At 33.9% G+C, this 22,369-nt stretch overlaps 1 protein-coding gene across 1 annotated transcript in view; it reads right to left on the bottom strand.

Moving 5' to 3' along the window:
• The window catches only part of LOC126748606 (la-related protein 1B), a 129,504-nt gene that overhangs the window by 16,592 nt on the left and 90,543 nt on the right, over positions 1-22,369 (bottom strand). The window contains exons 6-9 of the mRNA XM_050457960.1: positions 19,573-19,697; positions 12,537-12,726; positions 12,310-12,478; positions 17-296 (exon numbers count right to left, since the gene is read on the bottom strand). Of these exons, the coding sequence (XP_050313917.1) occupies positions 17-296; positions 12,310-12,478; positions 12,537-12,726; positions 19,573-19,697 (764 nt within the window). The remainder of the gene's footprint in view (positions 1-16; positions 297-12,309; positions 12,479-12,536; positions 12,727-19,572; positions 19,698-22,369) is intronic.

Raw genomic sequence — 22,369 nt, 5'->3', positions numbered from 1 at the left:
AAATTATAAAACTTACCACTCATTTGAAAAGGTGTTTTGCCTACCAATAGGTACATTCTCAAGCTCTTCGTCAAAATGAAATTCTAGTTCCTCTCTTTCCACTTCATTCTGTTTAGGTTTTTGCTCCTTTTTAATTTTGTTGTCTTTATGTTTTCTTTTCACTTGCCTCCAAGCAGCTTCCTCTTCCCTTTCAATGTCTTTAGTCATCTGAAGTTCCTTCGAACCATTATGACTACCTTTTTTCTGTTGAGGATTCTCATTTTCCTTATTGCCAGTCTTAGATAAATTTGAATTTTCTAAAACGAAGAGTATTAACACTTTAATATTATTGAAAACATCACAATATAAGTTAGTTAATCAAGGACCCGTGATATTTTTAAAGTTAAATTATAGAAGTGCATATAATATTTAACATTTTATATACGTAAACTAGCAAATGGACTGATTAAAATAAAAAACACAGAATTCAAGAATAATTAAAAATTTGATATATTTTTCAAAATTAAGAAAAATAGTATTACAATATATAAATGATAGTGTAATAAATAATCATCCTTTATTACCGCATCAGGGGATTTTAACTATTACATTACTGCAAGTTCCGTGACTGTACGCGTTTTTTGTACTTTTCTCATCCGCACGTGGGTACCGACCCAAAAATTGTGTGAAAATTGATCTGCATTCTTAGTACATACCTGATCATGTTTGAATGCAATAACGATTAGAAACAATACAATACCTATGTGAAAACAAAACAAAGGGAAATATTAAGACGTACTAGTTGATATAATGTTTGCCTACCTTCAAATTCAACCTGTCAAAAAAAATTTAAGTAAAAAAATAAGTAGTCCATTCTTGAAGTGGAGTGGCTATAATATAGCGGGTTGGAAGAGTTTTCTCCAATGAAATGCCAATCTTTTTGTTAAGACTTATGCAATTCGATGAGTTCACCACTCATCATTATCAGACTCTTACACTACATAGCTATGATGTTTACATGAAAACAGCGAAAGAAGATGAAGATGGAGAAAGAAAAAGATGGAACAATGGAATTAGTTTTATGTCATTTAAGAAAAAAACGCTAAATAGCTACTGTTCCAGTGTAACAAAAACGATATACATTCACCGGCAGCACGAAAAATGGGTAAGGAGTTACTGTTATAATTCGGAACAAATAAAACAACATGTTTTAAATAATTTATAATAATCATCTGTTTATTTCAACAATAAAGAGATGGGTTTAATCAAGAAGGTGTTAAATAAAAATTCCATAATTTTATCACTCAAAACTGCATAGATGAGCATGTGTTTTTACTGTTTCTAATAAATTTGTCAGATGTTTGTCATAGTTGTCTTGTGTTCCGTAAGTCATTTAAAAGTTTTGCTACGTTTATTTGAGCTTAAAAAAAGTATGCTATTTCTTCTGAAATATCGGCTGCTATGGTTGCGTTAATTTAAGATGAAGGAAGTGAGCGCATGTTACCCAACACTTCCATCCGCTACGCATGTGTATACGGTTTTGTGTTTGGAGTTTATATTGGACGATTTAGAATTGACCCCCAACGAAGGACTAAGCCTCATAATGACCGCTTTATCGCCTTATAAAGTCTCGGAGATCGTCATGCTACAGCTGTAGGTTAAATTCGGATTCTAGAAGAATAGAGGATTACTTTGCTTTTACTTCTTTCTGTCATATACGGGATGTTCGTAGTTATTATTCAAATTTTATGAATTTCAAACCTCCATTTCTTGCTTTTTTCAAATGAAACACCCTGTTAATAAAGAATTAATAAATTACCATTTTTTATTATATAACCATATTAGCTATCTTTAGCTGTTTTTAAAATATTTACGATAATAATTAAACAAGCATATTAAAAATATTAATCATTTTATTATTCTTACATCAATATGAATTACATCAATATGTAACATGAAGTATATAATACTTCATGTTACATTTCAGGAGTTACTTGAACAAACGCATCTCCTATTTTCTGCTCCATCTCCATATCTCATGCCGTTGTAGGTGGATTTCTATAAATAAATTCTTTTATAAAACCCCTTAAGAAAAAATATAATTTTGTGAAGTCAGGCAATCTGGCTGGTCAATTAATAGGGCCATTCCATCCAATCCATTTTCCTTCAAAGGTCACCTTCAAATCTTAGTGACATTTCGAGAAAATATGCAAAAGCTGTCCTGTTGAAACCACATTCGCTTTCTAGTAATTAATAGAACATTCGGAAGTACTCCAGGCAGTCATTTTGTAATAATTGAAGGTTTTTCACTGATCTTTCACTTATTCCAATTGCTCTTCCGATGGGCTTGACTTAGGTAAGGATCTTCGGTTACCGGTAATAACACATTTAACTCTTGCTCCTGATTAGTAACATCATTCTTGCTACCTTTGGGTAACAAACATTCCCTGTCTCCACAAATCTCACTAATAACCTTCTAAAAGATTTTTCAACTGGACATTTATCAAGATAACGCGCCTCATGGCTAAAAGGCAATTTTTTTCACATTCACCCAACACAAATATAATGTCAACAAGTTTGTCCTGCCTAAAATGCATTTGATAGGCAAATTTCGTTTAGAAATCTTTTGAACAATACTTGTATTCGAAACAAAGTTACGGAAATCCAAATAACTGAATACTTACTTGATAATAAACACACAAAAATTTTTATATTACTATTATCATCAAAAATGTCACACAAAAATGTCAAAAATTTATTTAGAAAAACAGTTGAAATATTTTGCTTAGTAACAAAAAATATTACTAAAATACCTATTTTGTTTAGAATGCAATTTCCTGATTCTTATTTAAAGAATTTATATCTACAGATAATTATCGTGAATACTTTAAAAACGGCTAAAGATAGCTAATATGTTAACATAATAAAAAAATGTTCATTTATTGATTCTTCATGCATAAAAAATATCCAGGGAGTTCCATTTAAAAAAAGCGGAAAATTAAGTTTTGAAATTAGGAAAATTTGAATGATAACTACGAACACAACATTTACATAACACGAATATTTACATTAAAATAAAATTTCTGATGTCAAGATGAAATTAAATGATGTAGTGAATTATTTTCTGTAAAAAAAAAATTACAATCAAACTGCGCATGACAAAGTAGCCATATTTAGCACGTATATTAAGTAGCCTAGGGTAGTCCCAAAAATAAAATAAAATGAATGGCACTCGATTTTAAAAAATGCAGCTTATATCCCCACACCTTTTTGAAGGACCCTGCATATTTCAAAATATTTTCCAGACATATGCTATCACGCCCCAACAAATGTTTAAGAGGTTAGGAAATGTTAACTCTATTTTTTAGCCTTTATGAAAGACCGACGCTCTGTTGCAGGATCCTGTATATCGAATTAAATATCCGAACGGTCAAATATCTCTAAAAATATTTATTTTCCTGAATAAATATTTTTAGAGATATTTGGTGACCTCAAACTTGACCTTGGGAATGTCCTTGACGGAGAATTTGACGTCAACTTCGAAATTTTTGGAATTCATCTGTTATGAAGCCGGATGAAACCAAATGTAGAAAAAAGAAAGTATTTAAAGAAAAAAAATTATAGGAACAAGATCAGATTCTTTATTTATATTTAAAATCTATTCTTCTATTTTTTTAGTCAGCAAATACTTCAATCACGTAATTGTCAAAAGTCTAAAATATTCAGCACAATTTTTTTTCCATTGAAAGCATAGCAAGACCATTAAGTCTATCCTAAGCCATTGTACTGCTGAAAGAACAGTTTCTTTTTTTCCAATTCTTTTTAGAGTTGGAAAGTATCTTTCATACTCACAAGTTGTCATTGGCGTAGTACAAATAATTTCTAAAATTTTGTAGATTTTAGAAAAACATTCCTGTAAATTATTTGTCATTACAAATAAAAAAAACTTAAGGATACCAGTGCTGCTTTGGTTACCACACAGTTGCTCGAACCGTAAGAACGGTCGCATTTGAATAAGAAGTCCTTCAGCGAGTTGCCGATGAACCATCAAATAGCACACGTAATATATTATCTATAATATTATTTACATTTAACACAAAAAAACTAAGTCCAACCAGAACGACGACATGAACCAGAACATCCGCAATAAAAATAACGAAATAATAATAATAAATACCACACTGCTAAAATTCCGAAAGGTTGCAAACATTCGAGACCGCTGCATATGCATGCCGTTGTCACGGCAATCACAGATCTATCGCACGAATTATATCCGTGAGAACCGCTGACTCTTCACTATAGAGTTTTCCAATGGCGTAGTTAATTAAACGATCATCTTGAGAACTGCTGAATCTCCACAACGTGATTGGCTACATCATCATATTTGTATTATATAAACGCTTAGTTTAAGGATCATTCAGATTATTGTAAAATTATCGTAGATTATTGTAAGACTATTGTAGTTATTATACATTATTAACCTGCTGCTTCATGTCACTTTGTCAGTTGTACTTTTTAAATAAATTTAAAAATTATTTTTTTAAAAACGTCGTTCGATAAAACATCGTCAAGGTGAACAGCATCGTGTGACAGCGTCAAGTGATGGCATGCCGATGAATGAGCAGCTTTTTTGTTATCTCTCTGAATATTCTAGATATGAACGTATGAATGTACAAAAAGAACGAGAAAATAAAGTCAGTTCTTGTTGAAGCGATGTACGAGTTTCAAATCCCTAAATATACTTAATTCAAATAATGACAATGACATTTTTTTAGGAAAAAGCACCCTCAACTTACAAATTACTCCCTGGTTTTTCTCAATGTCAAATCTCTAAAAAATAAGATCGATGAACTTCGGCCTGGGCTATCCGGACTTTGTTTTACTTTGTGAGCACTGGTTAAATAAACATGAAGTAGTGTATTTAGAAAATTATGTTAAAATGGATAGGTATTGTCGCGTAAATATGCTACATGGGGGTTCTATAATTTATATGCATGCAAGGCTAAGAGATAGAATGCATTTTGTAAAATTAAGTAAATTTGACTATTTAAATGAAGACAAGGTGTTTGAATTGTCTATTATACATAGTAAGACTGCAAACTTGTAAACTTGTGAACTCCTGGCGCTAGTGTGGGTGATTTCTTGTTTAAGTTAAAAGTTTTATTGAGTGGCTTAAAATAATGTTAGTTCTAGGATAATTTTGTGTGATGATTTTACCATTGACTTACTAGACCTTTCAAATAACAACACCAATTTACTGTCTTGTCTATTACAGTCTTAAGATTTAAATGTAATGTTTGAGGGTCCTACCCAAATCACTGCCCATTCCGCCACTCAAATTGATTATAATTGATTATGTTTGTTCTAATATTAACGAAGAAAATTTTTTGTGTAAAATTGTAAATTCTGGACTCTCAAATCATGAAGCCGTGTCAGGTAACTTTAACATATGTCATAAAACTGAAATAAAAGGTAAGAAGAAGGGCAGAATATATAGTAAGGGCAATTATGGTAGATTCTTGCAACTAAGTATTTATTGTGTAAAAGTCTTTTGGCTATGATGGTCTAACTGTGCAGCATTTCCTTAACTTGCCTGATTGCGCATTGGAGGTATTGGTTAGTGCCATAAATCACTCTTTTACCACAGGTACATTTCCGGATTGCCTTAAGATAGCTAAAGTAATTCCATTATTTAAAGGAGGTGATCCAGAGTCTCCTCTAATTATAGACCCATAGCACTGCTGTTAACACTTTCCAAAATTATTGATAGACTAGCAAAGAGCCGTATGATGTCCTATTTGACCCAAAAAAATATAATTGGAAGCGAACAACTTGGATTCCAGGAAGGTAAGGGAACGCTATTTTCTCATTCCTAAAGTCCCTCTTTTTGGGACTGAACAGTGCGGGTTGACTGCAGCAGTGTTCTGTGATCTGACCAAGGCCTTTGATTGTGTTGATCACGGAATACTGCTGTGGAAGCTTGAGCGTTATGGTTTTCGGGGGCCGGCTCTGCAATGGTTCGCATCGTATTTGAAGGATAGGTATCAAAGTGTTTCCTCAGGCGGTTCCTCCTCAAAACAGCAGCCTGTTTCACATGGTGTCCCACAGGGATCAGTGTTGGGTCCCATTTTGTTTCTGATATATATAAATGATATGGCAAACCTTGATATACAAGGTATATTTATTCAATTTGCAGATGATGCAACGGTACTTTGGCATGATGTTAGTGCTGAAAACCTAAATACAGTAAATAGGGATTTAGCCAAAATTAAAAAATGGTGTGACTGCAACAAGCTAATTTTAAATGTTCTTAAAACAAATGTCATGAACTGCAGTTTGAGCAGAGTTTGCCTTGGAAACATTGATTTAAATAATTTAAATGAGAATAAGTTCTTGGGAATAAGTCTTAACAACAAATTGAAGTTTGAAAGTCATATCAGATTATTGTGCAACAAGTTGGCGTCTAATTGTTATGATTGAGTCACATCTGACTATGTTTTGTGTTTTTGGGGTGCGTGTACCAATCAATTATTTATGAGTGTTTTTATCTTGCAAAAGAGGGATATCAGATATATTTGCTAAGTAGGTATAAGAGATTCATGTAGAGAACTTTTTATTCCACAAAATCCTTACGTTGCCTTCTTTATTTATACTGGAAACGGTGTGCTTAATTCACAAAAAGTACATAGATCTCAATGTTGGAGATAGGCACCATTATAGCAGCAGAAGGGCTAATGATGTGATTTTGCCTGTACCCTCAAACTCATTAATAAAAAGGTCATTTACATTTGATGGTAAAAAAATGTTTAATCATCTTCCAGCGGATATTAAGGAAGTGCAAGGTAATAGAGTCTTTAGGAAAAGGTTTAAAAAATTGTTGGTTGCAAGAGACTACTATGAAGTAAATGACTTCTTTTTAGATAGATTTTAACATATGACATTATATATTTTATATTTTCTGACGAATATTTGTCTGTGCCCTGTCAGAAATGTGTATGTATGTAGTACTTAAGTTTTGCTGTAAGAGATTTTCTTTTTTGAGCATTATTTTAGTTGCTATTTTATACTTATGTATGATTTGTGTATTGTATATGTGTTTTTTTTGTCTGTACCTGTGTATGGTAATGCCATTCTTCCCATACAGCTTTGTCAACAAGATTATCTCTTATGACAATAAAGCATATTTTGATTTGATTTGATATAGTATAGCCTTAATATTTCAGAAGTGGGATTTACGATCGTTTTTTTCTTTTGTTGCGACGTTTTCAGTTATTATTATTTTGTGATTGGCTTCGATCTTTTAATTGCTATAAAGCGATATGAGTGATTCAAGTTGTGCTAGTGAGTCTGGACGTAACGTGATCGCTCCAAGTAAAAAAAGGCAAGTTCGCAAATCGGTTTGTTTATGTATAGTGAGAAAATAAAAATAAAATTAGTGAGATACTTCCTACTTATCATTTTGTATGCAGTCGCATCTTGCCGGGTTGGCGAAGGTATGGTACAATGGTTTAGTCAATTATGACTTGTCCAAGATGAATTGAAACGGAATGGAAATGGCTGTTGCCCGCGCTTTTTCCTCGCATACAGATTATGTTAATTTGTTGAAACAAATGTTAGGCAGGCGTAAGGAAGACGAAGAGATCATGATGCACTATTTTTATTCGAAATATATGTTGGTTAAAAAGTGTGGATTAACAGGAACCAACGCTGTTTCATGCATAATTGATGGCTTGCCTGCTGAGCTGATATCTAATTCAAAAGCCGAAAATTACCAGTCTACAGATGATTTGTTCCATGGATTTCTGAGTAAAGTGGAAAGTTTTGCTTCGCAACCTAAAACTGGACCAAGGTAGCAATGAAAGTACTTATAAGTTTGCCACATCCAATAAGGTGTATTTTATGTAAAGAGATTGCATAAAGCTAGACAGTGTGTGTTAAAAACGACACGTGTAGAGCGGGGTTTCGCGAAACAACAATCGTCCATCCAGTATTTAATTTACGGAAAGGGAGGCCATTTACAACAAGACTGCTGGACAAAGACCATAGGCAAGACCTCAAAATGTGGAAAAATTGGACATAGGGAGCCGGAATGCTGGACAAGCCAGAGAACATAGAGATACACGTTGCACCATTTGTGGAATGGTTGGGCATATTAATGGCAAATGTTGTTCAAGGGGAAAGGGCCAAGTAAAGGATGTCAAATTATTACAAGGGCAATTACCAGATATTTTGTATTATATAGTTGTAAGTATTAATAGACAAAATTTCACAGGTAATAACTGACTTGCGAACATGTTCTATACAAAGTTTCTTATTAAGGGGGCCTGTGCAAACAATAAATATTGTAAATTGAGGAAAAAAACCTGTATGTTGAAAAGAAGGTAACTTGTTAGCAAGAGGGCTAAATGTTTGTCTTTCAGACCACATTAAAATAGTTGAAGAAAGCTCTAGTTGTACTAGATTTTCTTTACAAAATGGGAAAATAGAGTCAGCGATGTGAGCAGCACTGATGAACAGCACTGATCAACTTATAGACTAAGAGAGCTAGTATAATAAGCTAATATAATAATACTTTTATCTAACGTGTCTTCCAAGGAACAATAACTTGACGAATGTGGTCACAAGGGGCATATCTAACATTTGTATGTGGGAACTAGTCAGATTTAATGAAACTTATGAACAAAAAAAAAGGGGAAACACTTATGAAAATAATAATTTGATGAATTACTGTATATAACCTATTTGAACGATCTAGACGCCAAGAACTATGTCTACTACACCACCGATAAGGCCGTCAGCCCTTCAGGAGAGCCGAACGTTATAACTGACGCAACGTCGTCCGATAAAATATCATCTAGATGAACAGGGTGGCATGCCGATGAATGGGCACCTTTTTTGCTTTCTCCGAGTATTTTAGATATGAACATGTTATTTTATATTTTAGATATAAAAAGAACGAAAGCACAAAACCTTGTTTAAGCGAGGTACAAGTCTCATTTCCCTGAATATAGTAGCTTTAATATTTCCAATAAATCTAGCTGCATGCGGACGTAGCTTTCGGTTCAGCCTTGAATAGAAAGTTATAGTAATATTTATGTAGGATTACGAGGGGACTTTAATAGTTTAAACTGTTTATTTTTCCTTTTAGTAAATTTACAATTTTAAATTTTATTTTATTAAAAAAATAGAGGAGTTCATGCCTCTGTGCTTCCTGGCAGTACCCGCCACTGGTATGACTGAACTACTGTTGAAACTAAGAACGTTATTTTTATTTCTGATGGTTGGTCTATACCAAAGTCTATACAGGGTGTCCCAAAAGCATGGACACACCCAAAAATCTTGGGAAATATGGGCGCTAGAAAAAATCTTTAAATACAAAAGTTTTGGGGAATCAATCGGTGCATCTGATGGTGACCTTAAAGTTGACCTTGAGCTTGATCTTCAAGGTTATTTGAAGGTCAAAGCGATTTTTTTAAAATGGGAACTCCTAATTTTGACACCGGATTCTGAAAGAGCGGAAAATTTTACGTCCGGGCATATATTGAGGTATGAGATTGAAGTAATCCCGAGAGGTCAAATAATGACTTCTTAAAAATCTCGCGAGTTCAGTGGTAAAAAGAAAACAAATAAAGGTCATACCCTAGGTAAGTCTTAACGAGGAACCCAACGGTGACCTTGGATTTGACGTTGAACCCCATTTTCAAGGTCATTTGAAGGTCGACCTCATTTCTTCAAATGGAAATCCTTATTATAATAATAATAATAAGCCTTTATTTCCAACAGGCAACTTGCCCAATAACAGGAAACAGTTGCAAAACAATGAAAAATATAGTTAAAAAAAAAACACACACAAACAAACCTAAAAGAATGAAAAGAAAAGAAAAAGAGTAAAGCAAAGTCACATTCTCAAAAGTTATCCAAAGAGTTAGAACAAATAACTATTAATATGATATAAAAACCCAATTATAAAAGTTTAACAAGATAATCACATATTCAACAAAATTAAACTAAATTAAATTAACTGCAATATACCTACTAACTATAACTTAAACACATGGGTCTTAATCCCAAGAGTAATGATCCACCAAGATATCGACAATCACATGAACCGGAGAGAAATTTATATCGCACATGTGACAGATCCGATTAAATATAGCGCATATTGTATATAGTGGCGATTTCAACAGGATGTTAGTATGAGGCCTTGGCAGAAAGAATGTTAGGGGATGTCTAGCATTAAGCCTAGGCACCATGAAACGTACACCGGAAAGAAGTACAGAACTATCAATGAATCCATTCAGTAACCCATGCAGGAATTTTACAGAGAAGATCATTCTTCTGAGTTGTAATGGATGTAGATTGAAGCGTTCCAATAGTTGCCGATGATCAAACCCTCTTACCGGATATATGCCATCCTGCCTGAAGGCCAGAAACTTAGCAAATCTACGCTGAACAGATTCAAGGAGACCAACATGATTCTGATAGAGCGGGTTCCATATAATGCAGCCAAACTCCAGTTTTGATCTCACAAAGCAACAGAAAAGCAGTTTTAATGTAGACTCCAAAGTAAAACTCTGAGAACTTCTAATTATGAACCCAAGCCTTCTCAGGGCTGACTTGACTATGTTATTGAAGTGTGGAACGAATGTAAATTCAGAGTCAAAGGTTATACCAAGATCAGTAATTTGCTCTAATGTTTTTGATCTAGAGTAACTGACCACACTACACTTAGCCGCATTCAAGCCTAACCTGTTAACAGCACATCATACCTCCAATGTATTTAGACAGTTCTGAAGAAAAACACAATCCTCCAAACCATATACATTTAAATATAGCTTCAAATCATCGGCAAAAGCCAGCCTATGACAAGTGAGTGACTCAATCAAGTCATTTATAAAAAAACTAAACAGGAGCGGACCCAGGTTCGAGCCCTGTGGCACACCCGACGTTACGTTAAAAAGTTTCGATTTAAAGCCCTCATATTCAACATATTGAGATCTACCAATCAAGTAGGAATGAAATAAATTAAATAATCTCCCTGAAAAACCATACTGAGTTAATTTATGCAGCAAAATATAGTGATCTATCCGATCAAAGGCTTTTTGGAAGTCGGTATAAATAACATCGACTTGAGTATTAACATCAAGTGATTCACAGATGTGGCTAGACAGACAGGATAAGTTAGTAACACAAGATCGCCCGCTAAAAAATCCATGCTGGTCTACAGAGATGAGTTCTTTTGCGTGACTAAATAGCGACCGATTCAGGATAATTTCGAAAAGTTTTGAGAAGTTACAGAGTAATGAGATTGGCCTGTAGTTCACGATTAAATCAGAGTCCCCAGCTTTTAAAATAGGTATTATTTTAGCAGTCTTCCACATTTCAGGGATTTGTTCTGTTGACAGTATTAAGTTGAAAATGTAGGTCAGCGGATCTGCCAGGACACCAATGCAATCTTTAACCAAGAAGCTAGGCACACCGTCTACACCAGATGTTAACTTATTTGGTGTAGACGGTGTGCCTAGCTTCTTGGTTAAAGATTGCATTGTTGTCCTTATTATTTGACCTCTTGGGATTACTTCAACCTCATACATACCCGGATGTAAAATTTTCCGCTCTTTCAGAATCCGGTGTCAAAAATAGGGATTCCCATTAAAAAAAATCGCTTTGACCTTCAAATAACCTTGAAGGTCAAGTTTAAGGTCACCATCAGATGCACCGATTGATTCTCCAAAACTTTTGTATTTAAACATTTTTTCTAGCGCCCATATTTCCCAAGATTTTTGGGTGTGTTCATACTTTTGGAACACCCCGTATATTTCAAAAAATTGTTGAAATGTATAGAATTTAACTATACAGATAGACTTTCAACAAGTTGAAATGTATGAACATACTTTGCCGAAAGGGTAGAAATAATCAAATTGTATTAGGGCAGTAAATTTTGAGATGTTTTTGCCTTAATTACTGCAATAAATGCCAAAATAAACAGGAACGGTTTGTCGAAAGGGTTCGAAGCGTAAAACAAGGTAACGAGGGATGAAATGGTTTGTAGTATCCTAGAATTGGACCAAACACGATCCACCAGAAATATTAGAATTATTAGGTCTTAGTGTCAATCATATTATGAGTTTGCTATAAGTAATTCGAAACGACCAATATGTATTAGTATTACATATAACGTTAAAAATTTGGATCCAACTTTAAGAATATTACGTTCAAATAAAGTCTATTTCTCGAATATTAAAAAAATAATAATGCAATAAGTAGTTAATAGGGTCCTTTGGTAAAGCGGTGTTTTATTTAATGCTTAAGGCACATTCTTAATCATACCTTTTTCAACGGGAATAAATTCTGCAACGTCCGGATTTAAGTTCTCTTGGTTTTGCTGTATACTTCTAGGAAGGGGAGGTGGAGGCAACAATTTGCTTATAATCTCGTGTTCCTTATCGTTGTTCTTATCCAAAATTGGCCATTTCGCAGGATCATTTTTGGCTCTTACCTTCAAAAAGTTATTATTATTATAACTGGAAACAAAATCTTGTGTACCTTGTGTGTACCTTGAAACCTGCTGAGAGTTCCAACTTATCAGAAGAACTAATAGATTCGACTATTAAAGCAATGTTGCTTGTTAACGCTTGAATCCTATGGAATGAAGCAATAAGAGTTACAGGTAAATAACCCTCAGAATCCATTTTTCGTCTTAAAAAGAAATCCCTATTCAGGTTGTCCTCGCTGAAGTAGTACTCACTAAAAACAAATATTTTTTTAATTAAACCACAATCTTGGTCAAAGTAATAAGCATAATTATAATGGTTACATTGTAGGATATTGTAGGATCTGGAGCTATTTACCACATTTGAACAACTTAGGCAGATTAGAAATTTTAGAAATTTGTATTATTATATTAAATATTCATTATAGTACCCGTAGTACTCTCTTTTAAAACAAAGTTGACACCATGTATAACTAAAATTTCAGCCTATAAAAAAAAGATATAATAGAGGGACATTTTACGCACTTGTTTTTAGTCAAATTATATTAACCACCTAGATAAGCTAAAAGTCAGGGTGACTTTTACCTCCTTTAGATGACTCTCATAAAAGATTTTGGGAGCTCCTCTCTCCTACAATCTTCGATGGTAAGAGAGGTTGAAAGATATCTTGGTTCGAAAAATATTTAATTACCTTTTCAGAAATACAACAAACAAAAAAAAAACAAGTGTTCAAGAGTTGCATTAAAATATAAAAAACATTAAAATACCTTAATTTAAAGATTTTTAAAATGTCGTTAATTATTTGGAAGATGGTAATGCAGTATTAAATTCATCCATAAAACTTACATGAAATAAAAAATAATAGCTCATTTAAAATTTCAATAAAACCTTTTGATTGCAATGGAATAAATGGATAGGCAACACAAAAAGTTACCTTCTACGAAACTATTCCACTATAAATTATTTTTGTTTGCAAGTTCATATTGCAAAAAAATTTTATTAGTAAATACAGAAGTGAACTTGTTTTATTTTACCTATTCAATCTGAATCTCTATAGAAAATGCGAAATAATTTTAAACATTTATCCGCGAAAAATCATAAATAGATCTTAAAATTAGGGACTATGTTTAGGAAGACACAAGAAAAGCAATAATTAACGTGTTTTAAATAAAGCATTACAAACAGAAAATCATATTGTAATGAAATTCAGGAACACACTTCTATTGACAACGTCAAAGACTCTAAACTAACTCGCCTTGACTGTCGTTTCGTCGAAGCGCGTCCTTTTTAAAGCACGATGGAACAATTTCGAAATATTTAGAATTTTCTTCATCGTTTTTGCCGAAAGAGACCAATAAGTTCAAGAGAATACTGACAGTCAAAGCAAGCAAGTATACAAATTCTAGAAAATTAAAAATACAGGGATTTACAATAATATAACCTAAATTGGGGCCCTCAAATAATACGAACTACTTACAAACTAGACAGTATAGATGAAAATATTAAACCAAAAGTAAGTAGAACCCTAAATAAACCTTACGAATTAAATTTAACTACAGAATAGGAATAAAATAGTACAAAAACTAGGGAAATAATTAACGTATTTACATTTTCATAATACTGCTCTCCTCTCAAGTTTGATCGTCCCGATCAATCAACACCTCCAGGGTCAAACATGGGACCACCATGTAATGATAGGGCGCTAACCGGACGATTTTTACAATTTTCATCTTCGTTGTCGGATGTCGCTGGATACGGTACACCACGTCGTTGATTCTGGTGACCACATGGAGAAGGTCCATTCCATGTGTTCCCAATCCTTCTGGAGCTTTGGTGGCTTCCCTTCGTCCTCCGTGGAATGTATAACCAGACTTTATCCCCAGGATTAAAACTGGTAGAATTTGCTTTTATCTCATAACGTGATTTCATTCTATTACTTTCTAGGTAAAGTTTATCCTGTGCTTGTTCGTGAACAATTTGCAAACGCTCTTATAGATGGTCGACGTACTCCTCAAGGGTTTCAGACCTGTGGGGTCTCCCAGTAATAATGTCCAAAGGTAAATGATTTTCATCACCGAAGATAACAATTGCCGGGCTTTTTCCAGTTGACTTGTGGATAGAAGAACGACATGTCAATAGGAATGGTTGTATACAGGTATCCCCGTTGGTTTGCTTGGAGTTTATCACAATTCTCAAATAGGTTTTCAATGTGCGATTAAATATTTCAACCAGTCCATCAGACTGCGGGTGTAGGAGGGGTTGTGCGGGTCTTATTGATTCCCAGCAACTGGCATACTTGTTGGAATATTCGTGACTCAAAGTTCCTTCCTTGGCCTGAGTGTATCTCTCTGGGGACACCAAAACGACAAATCCAGTTCTGGAATAGTACTTCAGCTACTGTCGTTGCTTGCTCTTGGTTTGGAATCGGATAAACCTCAGGCCATTTACTAAAGTAATCTATAGCAGCAAGAAATTATCGATTTCCGGAGCTACTAGTAGGAAAAGGTCCTGCTACGTCTATGGCAATTCGTTCAAAGGGTGAACCAACAAGATACTGCATTATCTTTCCTCTTGATCGGGTTCTTGAGCCCTTGCTTGACGAACATTGCTCACACTATCGGCACCAGCGTTCAACATCTTCATGACTGTTCAGCCAGTAAAGCCGTTCTCTCACTTTTGCCAAGGTCTTACTAACTCCAAAATGTCCTCCGCGAACACCTCTACAGACACAATTCTATTGAAACCAATAAGCTTTTAGTTCTGGAGATTTTTGTCAGAAATATCTTTTCATTCTGGTTTTGAAATTTCCCGAGATTTCAGTTCCTAAATAAAACCAAATACTGTATCCTCACACAGATTCTGGATTAAACTAGCTACATCCCACTCTTTAGAACTGTTAAAACCAATACGATTATAAGTAACTATTTCTAGATGCTGTCTTGATTCCTTTTTAAGGCAATGTTGACACGTTTTAATGCAGGGTCTTCTCCATAAAGCATCGGCATTTTGATGATATTCACCTGTCCTATGTTCTATTGTAAATTATCGCTCTTGTAATCGTTGAAGCCACCTTACTATTTGTCCTTCAGGGTTTTTGAACTGAAAACTGACCATCCTTTTTTGAAACAGCCATTTCAGAGAAGCATCGTCAGTCCAAAGATGAATTGCTGACCATACAAGTATTTATGAAAATCTTCAATAGCTTTTACTGCTGACAATAGCTCTCGTCTGGTGACACAATAGTTTCTTTCTGGTGTTGATAACGTTTTACTAAAATAAGCTATCACTTGCTCGCCATCGTCATATTTTTGTGATAGGGCAGCTCCGATTCCAACATTGCTTGCATCAGTATCCAAAATAAAAGTAAAATTAGAGATTTTCACAGTGCTGTTTTAAGCCGTTAACATTATATAAGTTTATATAATTTTAATATGTAGTAACTAACCAATTTTATCTTAATTTGTACCCTTGACTTGTATCATGTAGTGTTGTTCTCTGCTTCTTTTTTCATTCTTTTTATTAGTGAATACACAAATGGATATGATGATGCCTAGTGTGGGCAAAACACGTGCAATCCTTTAACTTTAATTTAATAAATTTGAGACCTGTGACTTAGAGTTTATTTCATTACTATTTAATGTAAGCCGGTCTCTGCGAAAAGACGGACTATTTCTTGGAATACAGGAAAAGGTCTACTTGAATAACGACTTCTATTAGCATTTTTCGTGAGTGCCACTACTTCAGAGCATACGTCAATGTTCTCTCCTTGTTTCAGGTGTTGATCATATTCTTTTAAATTTACCATTCCAACCAAAACAGTAGATTTTTTCTGCGTACATAACGTCTTTACTGAAAAAATTCATTGACCATATAATTTACAGCTTTCAATAGGCTCAATCAAAACAGTTTCTCCTTCTTTTCCTCCAGTTGTGGCATTAACCACCACTTCTGAATTTGCTGGTATCGTAATATCCTTTGATAACTTAACGACTCTGGTAGATCTTCATATAGGTGGTGGATAAAAATCTCTTCGTCAATGTCGGGTTATCTACATCCATTTTAAACTGCTGAACATTCATAACATCTAATCCTGATATGACATCATGCATCATTTCTGCCACTAGTACTGGCTGTTGGAATGTTGTTAAGCCAATGGTGACTGTAGCTTCATGCAATCCAAGAATCGGTATCTTTTTTCCATCCGCGGACGCCAGAATTAAATTTGGTGGAGCTGAAATCCTACGGCGAGCTTCGATGTTCGGCTTCACGACAGTATGACTTGATCCTGTATCCGTCACCATTTCACATTCACGGCCGCATATTTTTTCCGGTACTACCAAGCTCTGTCCAGGATGTGGCAGCCGGTTTAGTCTTATACGTGGGGCTTGGTAGCACCCAGCCAGCTTGCGCCTTATAAAGCTGACTAGTTGAAGTTTTCCTGGTTCCTTGGGTCTCTCAAAGGCTTGGGGCATTGACGTTTAAGGTGCCCCTCCTTATTGCGATTGCAGCATTGGAATCGTCTTTTAGATTTTCTAACTAAAAATAACTGGATCTTCTTCAGAAGGTCTTCGAGATCACTTTCCGAAGTTCTGATTTATGTTATCCGTGTCTTCTTATCGTGTTATCTTATCCGTGCGTTCTAGTTGCGTGGAAAGGTGACTCATACTCTAGTCCATGGGCTAAAGCTTCCAAAATACTTTTATGATGAGCCATCCTTTAATAATCCATCCTTTAATTGATAGAAATTTGTTCTCGGAACTCAGAACTCGGAACTGTTGGAGCTGAAGGGTAGCCAAATTTACTAGAGCAACATCGGCCTCAAACTGTTGCAGTTCTTCCTCGGGTTTTTGCCTCCTAGATTTCAATTGAGCCTGGTACACTTGTTGTAGTTGGGCTTCACCGTATCTCATCTCTAAGGTACGCACCAGTACGTCGAAATTGAGCTGATCCCTAGATGGCACAATTTTAGTATTTCTGTAGCCTCTCCTCTAAAGCATAGTTTAAGATTGATTGCCTCTTCTTCGTTATCCCAGCGATTTCGTCTAGCAGCGGCCTCAAATTGTTTCAAGTAGGTACTCCATGCTTCCTTGCCATCGAATTTTGGTGGCTTCACTTCCATCATTGTTTGCATTCCAGGATCGGGAAGACAAGGAACCCGCTTTATTTTCATCTCTAGTTCTTGAATCTTTTTTTGTACGTGCTCCAATTCTTCTTCCACTGTTGCTTCGAAGTTAGTCATTAATTGTTTCTGATTCAACTCCAGATCTTCTCTAAGTTGTAAAACTTGTTCCTCTTGTTTTGTGGGTTGTTCGTCCTGCTCCTTTTGAAGATTATCTTTTAAATTCAGTAAGTCATCTTTCATGCTCTTAATGAGGTCTTCATTTTCTTAATTTAGGTCATCTTTTATGATCCAAATCAGGTCTTCATTTTTCGTCTTCAGGTTGGATTTAATTACCTTTAGTAAATTTTCCTGTTTCTTGTCTCGTTCTTCTTGTTTACGGTCTCGTTCCTCTTGTTCTACTTTTTGCTCGTCATACTACTTAATAGCAGCTCCATCAATTTCTCGGTCTCCATGTTAGCCTGACTTCTTGTTAAAGGCATCCACTAAAATGGGCTTTCAAATATCATTTACTTTTCTGACACCAGTTATAACAAAATTCAGAAACATACTTTTATTAACTACTCTAACTCGCGTTGACTTTAATTGTTTCCAAGGTAAAAACTGACTAAACAATTAAAACTTAATAAAATTTCACGAAACGCGTTGCTTTTAAAGCCCCATGGAACAATTTTGAAAGATTTAGAATTTGAATAGGATCTTCATTGTTTTTGCAGAAAGAGATCCATGATTTTAGGAGAATACTGACAGTCAAATCAAGCAAGTATACAAATTCTAGAAAGTGTAAAATACAGGGATTTACAATATATAACCTAAATAGGGCCCTCAAACAATATGGACTACTTAAAAGATAACAGATGAAGATATTAAACCAAACATAGGTAGAGCTTTAAATAAACCCTACAAATTAACTTTAACTACAAAATACGAATAAATAGTACAAAAACTAAGGAAATAATTAACGTATTTACATTTTCATTATAATATTGTTTATTTGTTACACTATTCTTCTAGTCTACTTTCTATTTTTCATTCATTTGACGACAGCATTTAATCGGAGAACAATTTAATTTTTTTAAGTTTACATATTTTATGATTTATGTGTACAGGTCGATTTAGTCGTACGTATTTGAATTTATATAGTGAACTTATTTAACCGTTAGTGAACGATTACTATTAAGGCTTTTCGTTTTTGAAATTTACTCCCTAAATATTGTTGGAAATCTCAACTAATTTCAATTAAACGCAAGCAAAAAAACGGTGTTATAAATGTGGGCTGAACTGTCAGAAAATTTGATGATTAAAATTTCATATATTCGACGAATACAAGAATTACGGATATTCCACTTTATCCACATTCTATTTTATCAGAATCAGAGCTAAAATAAACGTTGAACTAGTTAAAGATCATTTACGATAACCGCGCAACTTTTATTGATATTATTTTATGACTTTATTTATAAAAACGACCGATGAAATATTTTAATGATATTAATGTCTCAACTCTATATGGATTCATAATTTTAACTTTCAGTTAAGCGACTATCGAAGTGATTACACTATTCCACATCCAACTAGAGTCACATTGAAAACAGGAAGTTAATCAAATTAACGTGAAGAAATAAAGTCTACATGAACGCGTCTACAGTCTATGCAAGAAATTTTAATTTTATATTTTCTTCGTTCGTTTTCCTCTTAAGATTGTATTTGTGATTCGAGACTAAAGGAACCACTTTGTAATGTTTGCTTATTGTAACGGGAGCACTTACATAGCCCAAGCAAATAAGGGCAGTTTTTTTCATACGGTTTCCTCGGACCTTTTTGGTACAGGACAATAATTTTCGAGAATATTTCTTCTTAAAAAGTTTTATGACAGTTTTTTTAAATAATGTGATTTGCCAAATGACGACCTTTTAACTTATCTACTTATGCAAATACATTTTTATGTAGAAATACATTCCAGCCTACAAGTTATACTTACATTTGATTCCGAATGTATTCCTTTAGTGCGGCAGAATCGGTGTTAAGATAATTGTTACTATTAAAGTAGTAGGTTCCCATATAAGGAACAAAATTCTGTTCATCTGTACCTAGACGTTTGGAAAACTGAAACAAAAATACGAATATTACTATTTTATTGTTTTTTAAGCTATTTATTTGTAAACAAAGTTAATTATATCTAAATTATATAGATTTCTTTTCTTTTGTAATTTACGAAATGGTGATCTTAAAAGTTAATATTAAAGCCATTACCACAAGCTGACGTACATATAATAGATTTTGTGTAACTTATGTCTTAGATGTTTGATATCACATATACAGGGTGTTTGGTTCACCGACGTATATACGAAAGGGGTGATAGGTGAGATCATTTTGAACATATTTAACCCTATATAGTAATATACCAAGTGTTACGGTTTTCGAGATATTATCATTTTTCCGAATTTGGTCATGGATCCATAAAAGCTATAATAAAACTTTTGCTATTATTTTATCTGATTAATTTTTTTTTACTGTAAATATAAATGTGTGTTTCAATGATATAAAACACAAATAACAAAAAATGTGACTTGGTTGAATGTACAAAACGAATTTCCGAAGTATCTAACCTCGCTTTTATACGCGAATAACTTGAAGTGTGTAAGTAAGATATTCGATCAAATATTTTCAAAAACTTCCTTTATCTTTGTTTTTTTTTATTGCTATATCACATTCTAACAGAAAATCCTGATTCTCTTTTACTGAGACCAGTTAAAAGATGTGGTTCAGTATTCAAAATTTAATTTTTATTGTTGATGTTGCTCCTTAGTAGGTTTCTTTTGCGCGTTGCCCCGCGACGGACAAACTTACCTTTTAGAATTTGATTAGTCATCAATAGTTGTCAACTGTATTGCCTATCGCTTATTTTGTGATATTTTTGTTAAATATTTTGATATCTGCTCTCGGAAATGATTTTAAATAGCTGAGAAACAAACAATTAGTTATGTCTTGGATTTTAACAGAAAACAGGCAAAATTATATTTTTTTCTCGAAAACCGCTAGAGATATTTATTTTAATGTAATATTTGTAATATCCATACTTCTAGATTTTCCAGAATCTACCAGTTCGAATAAATATCACTTCATAAAAAATCGGTCAATTGATCTTTTATTTTGTCGCAAAATACTATATTTTTTAAAATTATTTTTTTGCACTGAACGGCATCCAAAACAGCAAACCCCAAAGCAGCAATATGCTCTTCCAGTTACTAATAACTTACTTGTACTTAGTAAAACCATTCGTGATTTTGATTAGTTTCTTCATTTTCTTCCCTTCCTCAAGAGTGCGGTTTCTGGCACTAAATGGACATTTTATATTTCCACAGTGCCTTCTTCTCTAATAAAGCATCTGCTGCCAAATATGGAAGGCTTTAATATACAGACTACAAGGCAATATATTTTTATCTATAACTTTTTCTAATGTATCAATTGCGCGTTTCTTATTCCTACCCCAATTAACGCTATTTGAATAAAATATTTTCAGATAGAGAAGTTTCTCGACATTCTTCTTGGTATCTCCATTACTGCCATAATATTATTACTCCTATTATAGTTCAAGTTTAATTTTGTGCAAATTGCTTTTAAATTAGATGCAGTAAGGCACTTCCGGCGTTCTAGGACCCATAGATCCGTGTTATGTCGTTCCCTGGTACATTTTTGTATTACTTTAATTTTTCACTTTCTCTTTTAAGGTCACCCGGTAACAAATAAAGGGTTTGACATTGATCACCACACCTTGACTCAAGTTCTATATTTTCTTTTGCGCTATACAGAGCTTGATGATCGTGACCATTTATTTTCACCACAAGTTTTCACTAAACAAATATCACAATTTATTTGTTCTCGAAAACGGCTACAGATACAAGACCATGATTTGAAAAAAAAACTTATTAAAAGTTGTTGAAATAATCTCTGAAAATGTTTGAGATTATTGGCTTATTAAAAATGGAAGAAATGGACCGTTTCTGAAAAAAATGCCAGAACCCGTCAATTTGGTTGGGTTGGGTTGGGTTGGAAATATACACTGTGACTAAAAAAAAAAATATATTTTTTTTTTGAGTTCATGTCAAATGTTTTTTAAATGGAAACCATCATTTTTTAATGCAAAAATTAGAAAGAACGTATTTTTTACAAAGGATATGGTACAAATGAATAGAGGTTATATAAGCAATTTTGAACGAGAAATGATGATAAAATGTAAAATTACAGAAATATCTATCTAAATTAAATGTTCGAATTGAGCACCGTTAATAAGCTGACAATAACCTAGGCGATTTAAAAAATCTTTTTGAACGTTGTCAATGACATCTGGAGTAATATTTCTAATTTCCTGGCGTATTTGTTCTTTTAAATCTTCTAAACTCGCTTTTTCTAAACTTTTTCAGTATCCTCATAAAAAGTAATCGAGGGGAGGTTAAATCTGGCGATCTGAGTATGGCCATTCAATAAATCTTCGTCTGCCTATTCAACGATTTGGAAAAACTTTATTTAGATAATTGCGAACGGGTAAAGCATAGTGTGGCGGAGCCCCATATTGCTGAAAAAAAGATCAGGTTGGTGCATGTCAGGTACTTCCAAATCCAGATGCAAAATTATCAGAGAGGGGAAAAGATCATTTTTAAGAAAGTCCAAATACTTCTCACCAGTGAGAGTGTCATCAAAAAGTAAGGTCCAAAACTCTTCCTTTCACTATACCGCACCACACATTGACTTTTTGAGGGTGTATGACATTCTGTGAA

This window comes from Anthonomus grandis, chromosome 22 (assembly GCF_022605725.1).
Source record: "Anthonomus grandis grandis chromosome 22, icAntGran1.3, whole genome shotgun sequence".
Lineage (NCBI taxonomy): Eukaryota > Metazoa > Arthropoda > Insecta > Coleoptera > Curculionidae > Anthonomus > Anthonomus grandis.
Note: the sequence above shows the minus strand (reverse complement) of the source record. Positions and strands in the feature narration are given on the sequence as shown.